Source organism: Phodopus roborovskii, unplaced genomic scaffold (assembly GCF_943737965.1).
Source record: "Phodopus roborovskii unplaced genomic scaffold, PHOROB, whole genome shotgun sequence".
Classification (NCBI taxonomy): Eukaryota; Metazoa; Chordata; class Mammalia; order Rodentia; family Cricetidae; genus Phodopus; species Phodopus roborovskii.
The window spans coordinates 52,258,610-52,276,140 of NW_026126433.1; the positions used below are offsets into that span (position 1 = coordinate 52,258,610).

General features: G+C 47.8%; 1 protein-coding gene across 1 annotated transcript; it reads left to right on the forward strand.

Moving 5' to 3' along the window:
• Positions 1-846: 846 nt before the first annotated feature.
• Hhipl2 (HHIP like 2) lies at positions 847-17,268 on the forward strand. The gene is made up of 9 exons (XM_051186508.1): positions 847-1,545; positions 4,544-5,196; positions 6,758-6,901; positions 8,079-8,410; positions 10,028-10,154; positions 10,404-10,546; positions 14,379-14,460; positions 15,944-16,026; positions 16,977-17,268. Exons 1-9 carry the CDS (start codon positions 1,234-1,236, stop codon positions 17,261-17,263), a joined length of 2,163 nt encoding a protein of 720 aa, XP_051042465.1. The 5' UTR covers positions 847-1,233; the 3' UTR covers positions 17,264-17,268.
• The last annotated feature ends 263 nt before the right edge of the window (positions 17,269-17,531 follow it).

Consider the following 17,531-nt stretch of genomic DNA (forward strand, 5'->3'; position numbering starts at 1 on the left):
CCAAGCTCCCCAACTGACACCCATGTTCAGGGGGCCTGGTTCGGTCTTATGCTGGTTCCCCAACTGTCAGACTGGGGTCCATGAGCTCCTCCTTTAGGTCAGCTTTTTCTGTGGGTTTCTCCAGGATGGTCTTGACCCCTTTGCTCATCACTCCTCCCTCTACAGCTAGATTCCTAGAATTTGGCTCAGATGATTGAGTTGGAGGAAGGAGAACAGGAAAAGAGATACCATAATAGAGGGAGCCATTAAAGGTTTAAAGAGAAATCTGGCACTAGGGAAATTTCCAGGGATCCACAAGGATGAACTAAGAATCTAAGCAGTAGTGGAGAGGCTATCTTAAATGCTCATTCCCTATAACAAGATTGACGACTACCTTAAATGCCATCATAGTGCTTTCATCCAGTAGCTGATGGAAGCAGAAGGAGAGATTCACAGGCAAGCACTGAGCCAAGAATGACCTTGTACCTTGGGTCTTACTGTCTCTACTTCCTAAGTATTAATGTGGCAGTTGAACACAGCATAGCCTGATTTGTAAGGTGCTGGGACTCAAACCCAGGACATTTTGCTTGCTAGGCAAGCACTCTACCAACCAAGCCATGTTCCAGTTTGTGATGTTTGTTGCCGCAGGGTGAAGTGACTAGACACCCTCCCTGTACTGGCTCTGTTTTTCTTGTTGGGAATGCAAGATTCATGAAATTTCCTTCCTTCTAAGCACACACCAGACAGCCCTCCCTGATGTTCCCAGACCCACACTGTCGTCCTTTGTGCCCTTCTGCACTGCAGGAGCCTTGCAGAGCCTGCCACTGGGGCTCTAATGTGTGATGTGCTGTGCAGGCTGTAGAGAAACAGTAAACAAGTGGGAATTTCCTGGCCTGCGCCCAGCATGGCGGGAATTCTGTGCAGCTTGGGGAATCATTGCACCTCAGTCATTGGTGCCATGGCATCTTTTGGCTGAGTGCCCATGGGCCTCAAGCACTTGGCACTAGTATTGAGACTTGCTCCAGCATCGCTTTTGGACGGAACTGACAGGTAAGGACACCTCTCACTGATGTCACTAGGTATGCTTAGCCACCAGCCCGGAGAAAGGACTCCTCTGATGAGCCACCTCAGTGAACTTGGGGCAGGATGTGAGGGAGAGAAAGAAGGAAGAGAAATTGCAAGCAGGGGAGGGAACTTGGGCAGACTGGGCAGGCGAACCCAGGAAGGTGGCAGCAAAGAATTCCCAAGGTTCAAATGCTGGGAAAATATACTAGTCACACACTATTCCTGGTCGCCTGGCCCCATGGCTCTCCTGCCATGTTCTCCCTGGGACTCATGTTGTTGGGCTGGGTGGGCCTGCTCCTGGGACACCCCCAGTGCTTGGATTATGGACCACCTTTCCGTCCTTCTCTCCACCTGGAGTTTTGCTCTGACTATGACTCCTTCGGCTGCTGTGATCGGCGCAAGGACCACCGCATAGCTGCCCGGTACTGGGACATCATGAACTACTTTGACCTGAAAGGCCATGAACTGTGTGGAGGTTACATTAAAGACATCCTTTGCCAGGTGGGTCTGAGTGTGAGTCTCTGAGGAGGAGAGGGAGCCAATTTGGAGAACTGCTTTAGAGTGCTGGGAAGAATGGCAGGTCCTGGGGTGGGATGTTCCTGCCAGGTGCCTCCATGGAAAACTAGAGACGGGGTGTATGTACTCTGGTTCCCCAGACAACAGAAGTCAGATGCTTTGATGGAGTCCTCGATGCAGCTGCTTCATCCTACTTGTAGGGACCAGATAGCTGGGCATGGCATTTCTGTGGCACTATGGGTCATGCAGGGGAGGGAGTGGTGGCACCGGCCAAGGTAGGGGCTTTGCAAAGGGGGCTACTGTTGTGACAGTGGTGGTGGCAGGGAGTGGGGTCCTGCTTTCAGAACCTCTGAGCTGGATGAAGAGAGCCTCAAGTTGCTGGGAGGTAATGACTCAGAGTTTCTCCTCTCCAGGCTCACCGCAGCCAAAATCCACACTTGGGAGCCTTCAACTTAGGTGAGCTGAGCTTGAAAACAAGAAGGCACAGGTCACACAAACATGCGCGCATGTGCACACGCACGTGTGCCCACACACACAATGTGCATGTCACAGAGAGAGAGACAGAGGCAGACAGACACCTCTGTGGGGAGAGGGTGCTGCTGAGAGAGTATGCTGTAAGACAGCACTCTGGTGATGTGACAGATGCCTGGGCTGACCTTCGACCTGACACCTTCCAGGGTATGTTAGTGCTATTATGTGGCTGTCCTGGGGCTTCTTTTCCACCATGGCCACTCTTCCCAAGAATACCAGCCTCCCTAGCTTTATGCATGGGCACAGACGTCCCAGGCAGGCATCACAGTGCAGTCTGACTCAGAGGACAGCCACCTCAGTGGCATTGCCCGGGGGCTGTGCTCTTCTCTTGCCAGGGCACTGTCCTTTAGCTGTTCCTGGAGATTTAACTTGTGAGATGTCCATGCAGGCATGTTGTGTGTGAGTGTGTATGTGAACTCACGATGCCTGGAGGTCAATGTCAGGCGTCTTCCTCTGTCACCCTTCACCTTATGTTTCGGAAAGGGTCTCTTGTAACAAAATTGGGACTCCCTGATTCGGGTAGGGTGGCTGGCCAGTGAGCTCCAGCTATCCTCGGTCTCCGGGCCAGTGCTGGGGCTATGGACACAAGTTCCAGGCTAGGAACCAAGTGCAGGCAGGAACCCATGCAAGCAAGCACTTCAGTAACAGAGCCATCTCCTCAGCCCCAGAGGCTGGGATGTCCTCTACTGAAAACCTCCCTTCCTTCCCGTGTCCTCTCCGATTCAGAAAGCCACATTCAGATGCTCCCTTGGTGTTTGGACTTGAAGAAGAATAATATAGCCTTATTTGTGTCTATTTGTTGGCCATTTCCTCCCACCATGTGTGGTCTTTACCTGAAAGCAATTTTGCAGGCATTAATGACTCTCACCCTTCTGGAGTCATGTTGGCTTCAGGTCCTCTGATTATGCCAGGACCTCTGATTATGTCACACCAGAGTAAAGTACCAGCATCATCTCTGGCCTGTTTCCGCAATGGTTTTCTGAACTCTGGGAAGCATGAGCTCCATGGGAAAGTGACTGTGTAATTTGCTCACAAATGCTCACGGGGCCCTGCACACGGGAGAGGTGTAAGGGTGCAGTCACACATCGGAGACTCTTCTGGGCCTGAGTTTCTCCCCCTGGAGAAACACTGGTTTGACTCATCTAGAGTCAAAACAACCTTGAAAGCTCTAAATGGCTGCCTAAGTGTGCCAGGGTGATTATACTTCCACTGCCAGCTTCTGTTCCCAAGCATTTCATCATTTCTCCCCCTTCTCCCTTTCCTTCACTGGGCATGCTGACACTAGAGAGTGGGTCACGCTGCTTTGTGTAGCTCCTCCATCAAACAGCCTCGAGTGAACGGGGGAGACACTGACTGCTTCTCTAGTTTGTTTCCCTCTGCCTGATTGCCAAGGGATGGGGAGGTGCTTCAGTGGTGAAGATCACTTGCTGCTCTTGCAGAAGACTAGGGTTCGGTTCCCAGAACCCATGTGGTGGTTTCATAACCATCTATCTCTACTCCCAGGGGGTCTCCCTTGGTCTTTGCAGATGCCTGTACACACTGGGCGCAAAAACTCATACAGGCATTCACATCACCACCTTCACCCTCATCCATCATTTAACATAGTCATTTTGTTTTGTTTTTTGAGACAGGGTTTCTCTGTGTAAACAGCCCCGGCCATCCTGTAGACCAAGCTTGTCTGAAACTTATAGAAATTCATCTGCTCTGCCTCCCAAGTGCTGGGATTAAAGCTGTGTACCACCACAGTCCGGCTAATATAATAAGTGTTAAAAATGAAGCTATTGAGAGCTGTGGTGTCTTTCACAAGATCTATCAGCTTGTCATGGAATAGGGAGGGGCTCAAGGGATCCCACCCTCTGAGGATTTATATCTAGTTAATGGTTGGTCTGAGAGGGAGAAACATTTTCTTCAGTGGTGTAACCACAAATAAGGTGTCTTGCTCCTATAAACAAACTCTCACCCATTCTTCTGGAAACAGATCTAACAAAACACTACACACACACACACACACACACACACACACACACACACACACAGAAAGATGGTGCTATTTGTAAAGAAGGAGATCGGTGAGGATAGGAAGGGGACAGGAGAGGTGCGGTGGTGAACTCTGGTGAAAATAGGATATAAGAATGTCATAATGAAACCCATTATTATATACAACCTAATATATGCTAATCATTTAGAAAAAAGCTAAGCTATTGAAATACTAGACACAGCATAGTGAATATGTGAGGGTTTTCCTCTAGGTTCATTAACTACCAGACACTTGGATCCCAGAGAAATGATTGACAGAAATTTGTATGCAAACCTCCAGAACATGGATCCCCTACTAGACCAGTGCTCCTTTTCTCTTTCTTTCTTTCTTTCTTTCTTTCTTTCTTTCTTTCTTATTTATTTATTTATTTATTGCTTGCTCGAGTTGAGATCAAGCTTCCTGTTCCTCTCCCAGGAGTGCTCTCCTTATGCAGCCCACCTCTATGATGCTGAGAACCCTCAGACACCCCTCAGGAACCTTCCAGGCCTCTGCTCTGACTACTGCTCTGCCTTCCATCACAACTGCCATGCTGCCATCTCCCTGCTGACCAACGACCGTAGTCTCAGGGAGTCCCATGAAAAAGATGGCGCTCGCTTCTGCCACCTCCTCAACCTTCCTGATGAGGACTATTGCTTCCCCAACGTCCTAAGGAACAATCAACTGAACCGCAACCTGGGAGTGGTGGCTGAAGACCAGCAGGGCTGCCTGCAGCTTTGCCTGGCCGAGGTGGCCAATGGGCTGAGGAACCCGGTGGCCATGGTGCATGCTGGGGACGGCACCCATCGCTTCTTTGTTGCTGAGCAGGTAGGAGTGGTGTGGGTCTACCTGCCTGATGGGAGTCGCCTGGAACAGCCCTTCCTGGACCTCAAGAGCATGGTGCTGACCACACCCTGGATTGGCGATGAGAGAGGTTTCTTGGGGCTGGCTTTTCATCCCAAATTCCGCAACAACCGCAAGTTCTACATTTATTACTCATGCCTGGGCAAAAGGAAGGTGGAGAAAATCCGGATAAGTGAGATGAAGGTTTCTCTGTCTGACCCTAACAAAGCAGATCCCAAATCAGAGAGGTGAGACAATTTCATGGGAACTGAAACTGTGCTCCCAAATGATACTAATAGAGAAGGAACGGGCCTGGTTTTTTAGCATGAGCTTAAAATGTTAAGAAAACAAGCTGGACAGGTGGCTCGGGCTAAGAGCAGTTGCTGCTCTTGCAGAGAACCTGAGTTCAGTTCCCAGCACCCACACAGCAGCTCACAACCATCTCTAACTCCAATTCTAGAGGATCTGACCCCCCCTTTTGGCATCTGCTGGTACTGCATGCTGGTGGTACGGGGGGGGAAAAAATGAAACAACCAACAACCACACTTGCAGGAAAAAAGAAACACACATAAAAAGTGTTGAGGAGAGAGTCACTACTAATGAATGGGGACAACATCTTACGGGGTATAGACCTTGCTCTACCTGCCCTGCTTATAGTCATGCTTGCTTGGTTTACAAAGGAGAAGCCAGGACAGGCAGCCAAAAGGAATTTTAAAGTGATTATAGATCATATATTAGACACAACAGCAGCCTCTAATTCATTGTGTGGCCTCTGGAAATCAAAGCCTTTGCCTTTAGTGTGGAATTTCTCACTCCCATGGGAGCTATGGTGCAAGGCCATAAAGCTATTGATGCAGGAGTAGATGATGCTGTAGATTCATTCTGTTGCTGTGACAGGTCCCATGACCAATAGTTTAGAGGAGGGAAGGATTTATTTGACTTACATTTCCAGGCCACAGTCTATCTCTGAAGGAAGGCAGGGCAGGACCTCAAGCATGAACTTGAAGGTAGGCCAGCTTGCTATTCCATACAGTATTACCTCCAGCTGAGGAACTCATTCCACAGTCAGTACGTCCAGCAGCAACAATAAAGGATGCTGCTTGGTAGCAAGCTTCGTCATATGGCCCAGGACCACCTGTCTAAGGATGGTATGCCCACAGTGGGCTGTGCTCACTCATGTCAATTAACAATCTAGATAGCTCCCTACAGACATGGCCACAAGGAAATCCAAGGAGGCAATCTCTCAACTGATACTCTCCACTCAAATGACTGTAGACTGTGTCATATTGCTCACCAGGACAGATGAGACACTAGTTCTAGCTGCTTCCAGGAGGATCACCTTTGCCTCTCCATCACTCTGCCTTCTCCCCTTTGTTCTCCTTCCCATCACAGACAGGCTAATTGGAAAGAATGACCAGCTACATTGCCTTTCTAAGGAAGGAAGGAGGAGTCCATGGGGGGGCAGAATAAAGGCAAACTCCAGCTAGTGAGGTCATGGTATAAAAGAAGAAAGATCCACAGAGGCCTGGGGGGGGGTGCAGCTCAGTGGTAGACTGCTTGGATTGTGCAAAGGCACTAGGTTCAACCTCTGTTGAAAAAAAATAAAAAGATCCACAAAGGAATTACACCAGGAAACACGGGGCCCCTCAGGGTCCCACGCCACCTACTTTGTGGTCTCTGGAGACTGAGGCCAGGGTCAGCTACCTTTGCAGATCTTGGTGGCTTGGGCTAACCAACTTCTGGGTGTCTCGAGAACATGCAGCTTCAGCATTGCCAAAGCCTTATGTGTAGTTTCTCTTTCTCTCCCAGGGTCATCTTGGAGATAGATGAACCAGCCTCAAACCACAATGGTGGACAGCTTCTCTTTGGCCTGGATGGTTATCTGTACATATTCACTGGGGATGGAGGGCAGGCTGGGGATCCCTTTGGCAAGTTTGGAAATGCTCAGAACAAGTAAGCTGGATGGAGGCTGTTCCTTCTGAGTATACCCTGGTACCTACCGTGGTCTAATCCCTTCCCCTGGGGCCAGTGAGAGGAGCCTTTGGCTTTCTGTTCTATAAACAGTACAGAATACTTTTCTACCTAATATTATAAATTCTTAATGTAGCCAGGTATGGTGGCCCACACTTGGGAGGCAGAGGCAGAGGCAGGTGGATCTCTATGAGTTTGAGGCCAGCCTGATCTATATGGTGAGTTCTAGGACAGCCAGAGCTACAGAGTGAGACCCTGTCTCAATGATAAATAGATACATAAATGATTACTATAGAAAAGAATTTAAAATTAAATGTATCTTAGCAGGAAGCTCTATGATAACCGCCATCTGATTTGACTTAATGGTAGTATTGAGCAGTGTGTTTCTGGCCCTGTGTTAGACCCTGAGACACATGAGAAGCCAGTTAATAAGAGATGTTATATACTGAGTGCCCAGTGTGTCGACAGTGATTGCTTCAGTCAGAGTGCATGTTGTACTTGAGGATATGACATTCTTCAAGGGCAAGAAAAATTTAATCTGTTTTAGTTGATATGACATCATACCAAGCCTCCTGTAAACATGTATGAAAGCTAGTATCTGCTGAATGCTGCCATTCAGGGGTGGCACCAAGAACCATGTGCATAATAGCTCACTAAAATGTATTATTGCAACAGCCACGCCACAGTGTTATTTGCCTACAGTCAAATTCATTGGAAGACCCGCTCAAAAAATCAAAGTCTGTTCTTTTTCCTAAGTACAAAGCTATCTGGGGAAAAATAAAACCCTTATTTATTTTCCAAATTGGAGAGCACCCATCATTAAGATAGAAAATGAAAGCTGTAGTTTACTTAGGGTCACAGGGTACAGGGTTATGTCCCATTCTCTAGTAGAGCTCCTTGAGCCAGAGATGAGAAACTCTTAAACAACCCGTGTAGATTTAAAAGAACCAACGAGGTCACTTTCCCTTGGGTTTCTAGCTCTCCTGGCACCAGCTCTCAGCATATCTGTCCCATGTCCTGTCCTGTCCAGCCCCTACCTTCCATCCTCCCCAACCCCGTTCTGTGTTGTGCTCCCTACCCCCAATCTTTCCTCTGGTCCTTTGCAGTCTTACGTGTGTCCGCTCACCTGGGCCTCTTTCCTGGCTTTTTTGTCTTTCAGAAGTTCTCTGCTGGGGAAAGTGCTGAGGATTGGTGTGAATGGGGCTGGCACGGATGGCCAGCGGTACCAAGTGCCCCCGGACAATCCCTTTGTTTCTGAGCCAGGTGCCCACCCTGCTGTCTATGCCTATGGGGTCAGAAATATGTGGCGCTGTGCTGTGGACCGAGGGGACCCTACTACCCGCCAGGGCCGTGGTCGGATATTCTGTGGTGATGTGGGCCAGAACAAATTTGAAGAAGTTAACCTCATCTTTAAAGGCGGGAACTATGGCTGGAGGGCAAAGGAAGGATTTGAATGTTATGACAAGAAACTTTGTCATAATGCTTCCTTAGGTAAGACAGACACTGTCTGGTTTTTCTGAATGAGTTGACTAGGTTGGCAGTGGAGGTAGGGGAACACAACCTGAGTACTCTGAAGGTTGTCTCCATGGTAACTTGTTGCTGGGTTGTGGGGTGGTATCTCTGCTGCCCCAGACAGGGACACCAGACACTCTTTGGCCATACTTGTTTGAAAGTCAGTCCCTGCTGGGTGTGGTAGTACTTGTCTAGAATCCCCCAGTGTTAGAGGCAGAGGTTGGAGGATTGTGACTTCAGAACCAACTTAGACTACATAGGGTGGGGAGTAGCTCCCTAATGTTATTGGATCAGTTACTTTGCTGCCATTGGGTCTCTCTGCCATACAAACACAAGAACTTTGAATAGCTACCATGTAGCTTGTTTTTGTTTCTGCTTCTGGAGACAAGGTCTGAATAAGCCTGGACTGACCCTGACTTTGAATCTGTAACCCTCCAGCCTCAGCCTCCTGAGCACTAAGAACGCCCAGCCATCCCCCCCCTCGAGACAGGGTTTCTCTATGTAATAGCCCCAGCTGTCCTGGAACTAGCTCTATAGACCAGGCTGGCCTTGAACTCACAGAGCTCTGTCTACCTCTGCTGGGATCAAAGGCGTGTGCCACCATCTCTCGGCCCTTTTTATTTTCATGAAACCTTTTTCTCTATAGCAAATTCCTTTGCTCAGATCACTGGGACACTAGTTGTGATTTATGGAATGGAATGTTGACCAACTCTGGAATAGAATAGAAAGCCAATTGATATTGATTTGGGGCCAGTGATATGGCTCAGTTGATAAAGGTGCTTGTTGCCAAACTTGATGACCTGAGTTGATCCTGGAACCCATGGAAAATATGAACAAATTCCTGAAAGCTGTTCTTATGGCAAATGCTCACATACATAAATGTAAAACTCTTTTTTTAAAAGACCAACTCATGTTGTGTGTGCCAGCATAATGTATTTACATTTTGGGGTGAGCTGGGATACAGAGACTAACTGTACTTGAAAGAAGTTTACCTGAGGGGCTTTTAGGTATACTATTTTAAGCACCACTGGCAGAGAAAACTTGATGGCTGCGTGAACTTTAAAAACAGTCTCTGACTTGGGACATCCCACTAAAATGGTATTCTGCACACACAAGGAATCAAGCAGTCCTCAGAATCAACAGTCAGGGGTGATTAGGCATTCCACCTGCTTCCAGGTTGAAAACTGACTATCACCTGCTCCTCCTGCACCTCCTCTTTCTCCTCTTCCTCCTTCTCCTTCTCTTCCTGCCTTAGAGGAAGGGACTCATGTAGCCCAGGCTGGCTTTATGCTTCTTGGTCTGTCTGCCTCCATCCATGTCTTAAGATTTCCCATAGGCTAACACCCAAGTATCTGCCCTGAGAGTCTAAGGGGGGAACCAGGTGTCAGAAAGGAGATTTAATGGGAAGTATGCATATTGTGACTGGACTGTTGAAAAAACCAAATCAAACCAAAACAATTGATTCAGTTGTTTGTCTTACTGATGGCCAGAAGCTAAACCAAATGGGTGCATAAACCCACTTTCCATCCATTAGAACTCGCCACTTGAGTATGCTCTCCACTCTTTTTTTTTTTTTTTTTTTTTTGGTCCTAACAGATGACATTCTGCCCATCTATGCTTACGGCCATGAGGTGGGAAAGTCAGTCACTGGAGGGTATGTCTACCGTGGGTGCGAATTCCCCAATCTCAATGGCCTCTACATCTTTGGGGACTTCATGAGTGGGTAAGGAAGTATTAATTTATTTGGTTTTTTTAAAAAACAGGGTATTCTATTCTTGGCTGACTTGCAGCTCACTATGTAGAATAGAATGGTCTCAAACTCAGCGATCCTCCTGCCTCTTAGAGGTGTACACTTCACCATGCTCAGTTAAGACCCATTGCTAGTATTTAAGGATCCCTGATTCTTGGTGGGGAAATACTCTCTGAAGGGGAAATACAGATTCCTACAACATAAGCTTTTATTTTTCATTAGCCAACTTATGGCTTTGCAGGAAGATAGGAAGACTAAGAGATGTAGGAAGCAAGACATCTGCCTGGGCAATGCATCCTGTGCCTTCCCTGGCTTGATCAGGGCCTACAGCAGGTTCATCATCTCCTTTGCTGAAGATGAAGCAGGTAACCTGTTTGAGTCCTGTTTGGTTGTTTTTCCATAACCACAGCCACTGGCTGCATGTTTGTTGTCACTTGAACAGCTGCTGCCTCTTCTCTCATGGTGATCCTTGAGCCGTTTCATAACATGCGGGGTAATCAGTAACCTCAGTGCCTGGGTGATGCAGTCGTTATTTTCAGTGTCAGCTGGGAGGAAACAGGTTGACTGTTGACTGTCCCACACACCGCTATTGTGGTGAGAGAGAGCACATCTCCTTGGGTGGGGCACTGTGCTCTCATCTCTGACCTCGGAGAGGCTCGCACACTCCCCCTTTGCTGACTTTATTCTAAAACAAATATGAGCTTGTGGCAAGGCCCCAGTGGGTCAGACTAAATGCACAGCCTGTTCTTCCCCTCTTGGGTAGCCTAGGAGGAGATGTGTGGTCATTGATTGGCTTGGGGTCTTCCTGACTCTTCCTAGAGTTTGTAAGGAGAGAGATCTGGATGTAAAAGGTGTATGGGGGATGGTAGATGGCAAGGAATATGGTTAAACAAGAGAGGCCAGGTGCATGCTAAGGACATCATTGGTCATTGAAGCCAAGGTGTGTACTCACGTCTGAGGAACACATATGCTCCTAAAATATATAGCCAGAGAACTCATTTTTAATTTCAGTATTCCATTAGTTAATATTTCATTTGGAAAGTTTAAAATTTAAGATTTTAAAGAAATTCTGTTTTGTTTACCCAAGTGTGCACAGGATATTTTTTGTAACCATGCTTAACTGGCAAAAGGTTTAAAAAACTGGGGATGTAGCCCAGTTGCCAGAGGCCTGAGGCCCTGGGTGCATTCCTGTAATATTGGTATTTAGGAATGGAGGCAGAATAATCAGAAATTCAAGGTTATCATTGGCTACAGGGCAAGTCTGAGACTAATCTGGACATATGAGACCTTGTCTCACAACATACACAGACAGACAGAGACAAAGATACAGAGAAACAGGAAGAATACAAACTAGCAAAGTCCAGATTCTCTCTGGGTGTGAAGCCAGGGCTTTGAGAATCCCTGAATTTAACCTCTTTCCACTTGGAGCCCCAGGGTGACTGCACAGGAACCTAGGCTGAGTAAGTAGTAAAGAAATCTAGTTAGCTTCTTTTTCTTCCCTTTTACCTTGCTGCTGGATAAATACTTTGAGAGGAACGTTCTATATCAGTAGAGGGTATTTTGGGAAATTCAGGATTTTTAAATAGAGGAAGTCTATGTGAGTTGCAAATTGGGAATCCAAATACATAAAGATGTTGAGAAACCACAGGCTGGTGGGAGTCTGCTCAGCACAAGCCATCCACCCTGATGGGGCTGCTCTGCTGGGCCCTCCCAAAAGGTAGGTAGAGCTGGAATGGCAGAGGCTGGCCTGCCTAGAGGTGTGTGTCTTCCCAGGCTTGCTTCTCTGAAGCAGCCCAGAATGCTGGCTTCAGAGCTTTGGTTTGCAAAGCCTGTAGGCATCGGTGAGAAGGTTGAAACAGGCTGCTTTTGAAAACAGGCAGGACTCCTGGCAAACAAAGCTAGTGTCCCTGGCCAAATTCTGGGAAGTGGGACTTGGCCAAGACTTTGCCCCAGGTCAGCCCTGAAGTCAGAGAAACTTCCCCCTGAGCTTTCTCTTGTGCTGTACTTCTGAAAAGCAGGCTCCACTTTTTCTTCATGTAGTCTTTCCCATTGAGACTCTTGCAGATGAGGCGGTCACTGTCTCCTGCATCAGCTGCTAGCTGTTGGCAAGTGGATTTTCGGTGGAACTAGACACAGCTCACTCATGGGACCCGTAGGCTTGACTCCCAGCCTCCAGCTATCCATGGGCCAGTTTGCAAGCTGGCCTAAATAGGGCTGGCCTAAGCAAAGATGCTTACAGCAAGTCCCACTGTGTTGTAGCTATCTCTTTGTCTAAAATAGATATTGAGGGGCTGGCAAGATAGATCAGATGGTAAAAGTGACACTGAACCTGACAACCTGAGTTTGATCTTAGGACTCAGGGAGAGAACTACTGATTCCTGCAAATTGTCCTCCAACCTCCACACACATGCTGTGGTACACATTCCTGTCACATACACAAAACTGACAAAATGTAAAATAGAAACTAAAAATGTTAGCTGTACATCACAGATAAAATTGACCTTTTGTATTTCCCCCCACTAAAGATAGAACTGGAAGTCTATGGCATGTTCACAACATATACATTATACAGGTATGTAAAGTGAACATGCAGTAAGACAGCCCCACCCCCAACTTTGGAGTTTCTGTGTGGTTTGGAGGGTTCCTGCATTCACATAGACTATTGGAAGATAGTTCATTTATCTGATGATGTCTGATGGTGTTTGGCATTTCCAGTCAGATAATACAAATTGAATCCAGGGTAGGATGTGTCCTGACTCCATGGACACCTTTTTAAAACAGTTACAAACTATCTTATCAGTATGTGAAGTCATAGTGTCTTCAATACTTGTCACCCTGGGTAGCAGACTCGGCAGATCCTAAAACCCTCACACTGCAGAGAAGCACATGGTCACTGTTCTCCAGAGATCTGAGGACAACAGCTGTTCAATACAGCTGTAGAACTGTCACACTTGCAGCTTCATGATTGTCTTCCATGAAGCTGAGGAGGTCCCATGAGCCATGTGTCATGTTACAGAAGCTGCTGAGGCACTTGCTCTAGAGATGGGAAAGAGGAGAGGACTGGGGAGCTGGCTCAGTTTTCAGGCATCTGCAAGCACGCACCAAGACCTGAGTTCAGTTCCCCAGCACCCAGTAAAACCTAGGTGAAGTACTGTACAGCTGTAATCTCCGTGCCGGAGAGGCAGAGGCAGGGGGACCCTGGAGCTCAGTGGCCTAGCCCGTGTAGCCAAATTGCAAGGTCCAGATTCCAGAAGAGACCCTGCCTCAGAAAAGAAGGTGGAGAGCTGTCAAGTAAGACACTCAAAGTCAGACTCTGGCTTCTGCATGCCGTTGTATACATGTATATATATCCTGCCTCCCCTCCCCGACACAAAGGTACTGTGACCCTCTCTTATAGATGAGTGAATAGCTGGGAATTTATGCAGGTTGGGAGGTCACCCAGGGTAGCCGGCTCAGAACTGGCATTAGGAGACTTTAATCTGGAATTATCACTGTGATGCTAGGGCCAAGGCTCATTCTCAGACACAGCCATGCACCTCACAGACAGGTGCCAAGCCAGGGGAAATCAGGTAGCTTCTTCGAGGCAGGCATGAAGATGTTTCCTGAAATGAAAGTAGGAAGGGACTGGGAGGAAGCCTGACTCTTGCTAAAAGTGGTACTGGAGAGTATGGATGGAGGATGTTTGGAATGGGGGTGTGTGGAGAAGACCAAGAGGAAAGGTTGGAAGAATGGGGATGGGAACAAAGACATTAAAAAAAAAAATGACTGAGAAAGAAAATGCCAAGCTAGGCTGAGAGGACACAGGGATGAAGGCGCAGTGTAAACGACTGGCAGCTGGCCCCACCCTTCACCCAGCCTCACCAGTGTGGAATGGCTGGAGAAGTGGTTAGGGTTTCACTGAGGTGATATTTCCAGGAGTAAAGAAGTGATAGAGAAAAAGCTGCTGGATTCAACAGCACACACATGGAGGGGCCCCCCACTGGGCCTCTTTCTGAGATAGTCTTTGGGGGTTCAAAGGTGAACTAGCCCCCAAGATACTGGCAGCCCAGCGAGAGGCTGGCTGTCAGGTGTCCAGAGCTCATCCATGGTGCTCATAGCATTTTAGCACCATGGCCTCATTAGATTGTTTTCTGTGTGTGTAGACATGTCTCAGCCCTTATGGTATGGTGTTCTTCCTGCTGACTCCTGTCTCCTTAGGGGAGCTGTATTTCCTGGCCACCTCCTACCCAAGTGCCTATGCACCACATGGATCTATTTACAAATTTGTCGACCCCTCAAGGTGAGAGTTGGTGTCATTTTCTTCTTGGGACTTAGCTCATAGCTAGACTTACAGATCAGTACTCCCTCTGAGGCAGAGCTCAGTGAATAGTTGACAGATAGGACTAGCCATTGCTCAGGGCCCAGCATAGTTTCACTTAACAACTGGACTCTCCATCTGTGTGATCTCAAAAGTTCCTGGGAGAGGTTTTAGTTGGTCCCCAAGGCTGTGCCTTAGATGCCCTGCTCAGAGTAGAGTGTGGATTAGCACAGGGTGAACTTAGTCTGGGCAGCTTCCACTATGGTCTGTTTCTGTGCACAGCTCTTGTTCTCTGGCCTGAGCCATCCGGCCTTTAGAATGCTCTAGGTGGGAGATGATGTGTGGACAGGGAGTTCTGTTCTTTGTCCTAGGAGCTTCCAGAGTGAACCTACTTTCCCCTCCTTTGGTATTTTTATGATTAAGTTTGCCTAGGAGATAATCTCTCTTTCCAAGAACAGCTGTGAATAAACCAGATAGAAAGCAGTGGTAAACATGTTATTTTTCTTGAGGGGGTGTTTCATAGTATTGTCTAGTTTGGCCTGGTACTCATTATGTAGTCTTGAACTCAAGGCAATCCTCCTGCCTCAGCCTTCTGAGTGCTTGGACTGTAAGTGTGGGTCACAAAGACTGGCTTCCCCCCCCCACCTCTTTTTGTCATGGAGTTTATTATCACTGTGCACTGGGGACCACATTATGCACACGCATGTTGACAGGATGAGCAAGCCAGTCAAGTTAAGCCATTTGCCAGACAGAGCTGGGATCAAGTGGTGAAGGCACAGAGGAATGGCTTGGGGGTTCCAGCCAAAAGCACAGTTTATTTCAGGAATGGCACAAAGGGACATGGCATTTAAGAAAGAGCATGATGCTAGCTACAGAGGTGGGCCATTCTTAATTTCTGTGTCAGGACCCTTTGAAGGAATTCCCCATTGCCATTGCCATAACAGTTGCCATTCCCATCACCATGTCTGTCATCATCGCCATCATCATCGTTGTCATCACTGTCTTCTACTGAGCACTTAGTATGTGCTGGGCCTTGTCCAGTGTTTTATTTTTGAACTCCATTCTTCATCAATCACTTATGGTTTGCCAGGCACACAGCTGGCTCTCAGTTAAACTTCACTATCTCTCTGTGAGCCATTGGAAACCATTATTATTGCTGTTATTATTACGTCTCATAGAAACATACATTGAGACTTTGCAAGGTGTCCTGGGCTACTCAGCTGTGGACCCGGTTGTGCCTATCACCAGGCCCATTGCTGATCTCCTTTTCTCAGTGTCTCCTGAAGGCCCTGAGTACCCTTTCTCCACTCCATCTGAGCTCACAGCACATTCCTGTCACATCCATCCTGCCCTGTGGACAAGGAAGAGCCCACCCCAGTTATAGCGGACGTGCACCCTATGCTGATCTTGCTTTCCAGGTTGTGTCTTCCAGTTGTATCATTGCCCTTTCTGCCTGTGTTTCTAGGCGAGCCCCACCAGGTGCATGCAGATACAAGCCCGTGCCAGTGAAAACCAAAACCAAGAAGACCCCATTCCGGCCACTCGCTGGTGAGTCGCTTTCTGAGTTTTTGTTTTAGCCATTAGTGCAGCCATGTCCATAGCAAATCCCCAGGGTGGAGGGTCATACTTTATTTTCTTTTTGTAAGATGTTTTGCCTGTATTAACATATGTGCACTGTGTATATGCAGGAGTCTACAGAGCCTAGAATGAGGCTTTAGACCCTCTGGAACTGGAGTGACAGTTGGTTGTGAGTTATGGTGTGAGTGCTGGGAACTGAATCTGGGTCTTTGACAGAGCAATGAGGGTTCTTAATGACTGAGCCACCTTGAGTTTCAGTGGTTACAGACAGTTTCTCTCTTAAGAGATGTGAGATTAATAACTTGGAGCTCTGTGTATACAACCATCCTGCAGACAGGAATTAATGGGAGAGATGCTTCTGCTGTGACCTGTCATTCATTCATTCATTCGTTCGTTCGTTCATTCATGTAATCATTTATATATTCATTCGTTTGGTGATAATTGTTACTGCTTATTTTGTGGAGAGTTCTATGCTAAGCCTGGGGCTGTAGCAATGGATGTTTGACATCTCTGACCTGCACAAATTCCAAGTCATGCGGGAGGAGGACACAGAGAAATAAGTACATCATGAGGATCTGGTACAGCAGGGTATTCAGGGCACTGTGGTACAATAGGGAGTCACAGAAGACTTGCAAGAGGAAGGGTACCATCCAGGCATCCCATCTCTGGAGTGACTCCAGTCCACAAGGCCAGAGAAGGATATTGAATCAATATCAATACAAAGAATTGATATCATGGAAAGCTGGGTGTGGTAGCATCTCCAGTATCAGCTCCTCCAGAGGCTGAGACAGGAGAATTGCTTGAGCCTGGAGTACTCAGCAAAAGCCCTGTCTCTTAGGAAGCTGTGAGGTTCCTTAGTGCCTTTCACAGCTGCTTCCTGGATTGTTGCTTTCTCACTGAATAAATGTTTACCTTTCCAGCCACAGTTTTGGACTCACTGAAGGAGGAGTCCCAGAGAGCGACTCGAAGACCGTCCAATGCAAGCTTAGCTTCTGACTCAGACAAGACTGCATCTCAGAATGGCTCCCCCAAGAAGCCAACTTCTTCCACAAGCAGAAAGAAAACTTCAAGAGGGCCTGGTACCAAGAAGAGAGGCAGAGTGTGGTCCCCAGGTCCCCAGGGCAAGAGGAAGCAGGATCTCCACACCAGAAGTGCTGGGATAAGGCAGGGGGCACAGCAGAAGTCACCAGGCAGAAGCCAACAGTGACCTCTTGGTCAAGTCAGCTGATGAGACCAGGGATAGGAGAAGGCTTTACAAAGTGGAAATTGCTACTGGCTGCGGAGGTTGGGTCTTAGATAGTCAGGAAGCCTGGGTGGAGGTGGGACGTGCAGAACTTGACTCTAGTGTGTGTGGTCTGTCTGTCCCGGGGAAATCTTGCTGTCTATTGAAGACACACAGGAGCCTGTCTGGGTGGCATTGCTTGTGGCAAGACCACAGCCCACATGACCCCGCACCTGGCTGACACAAGCTCTTG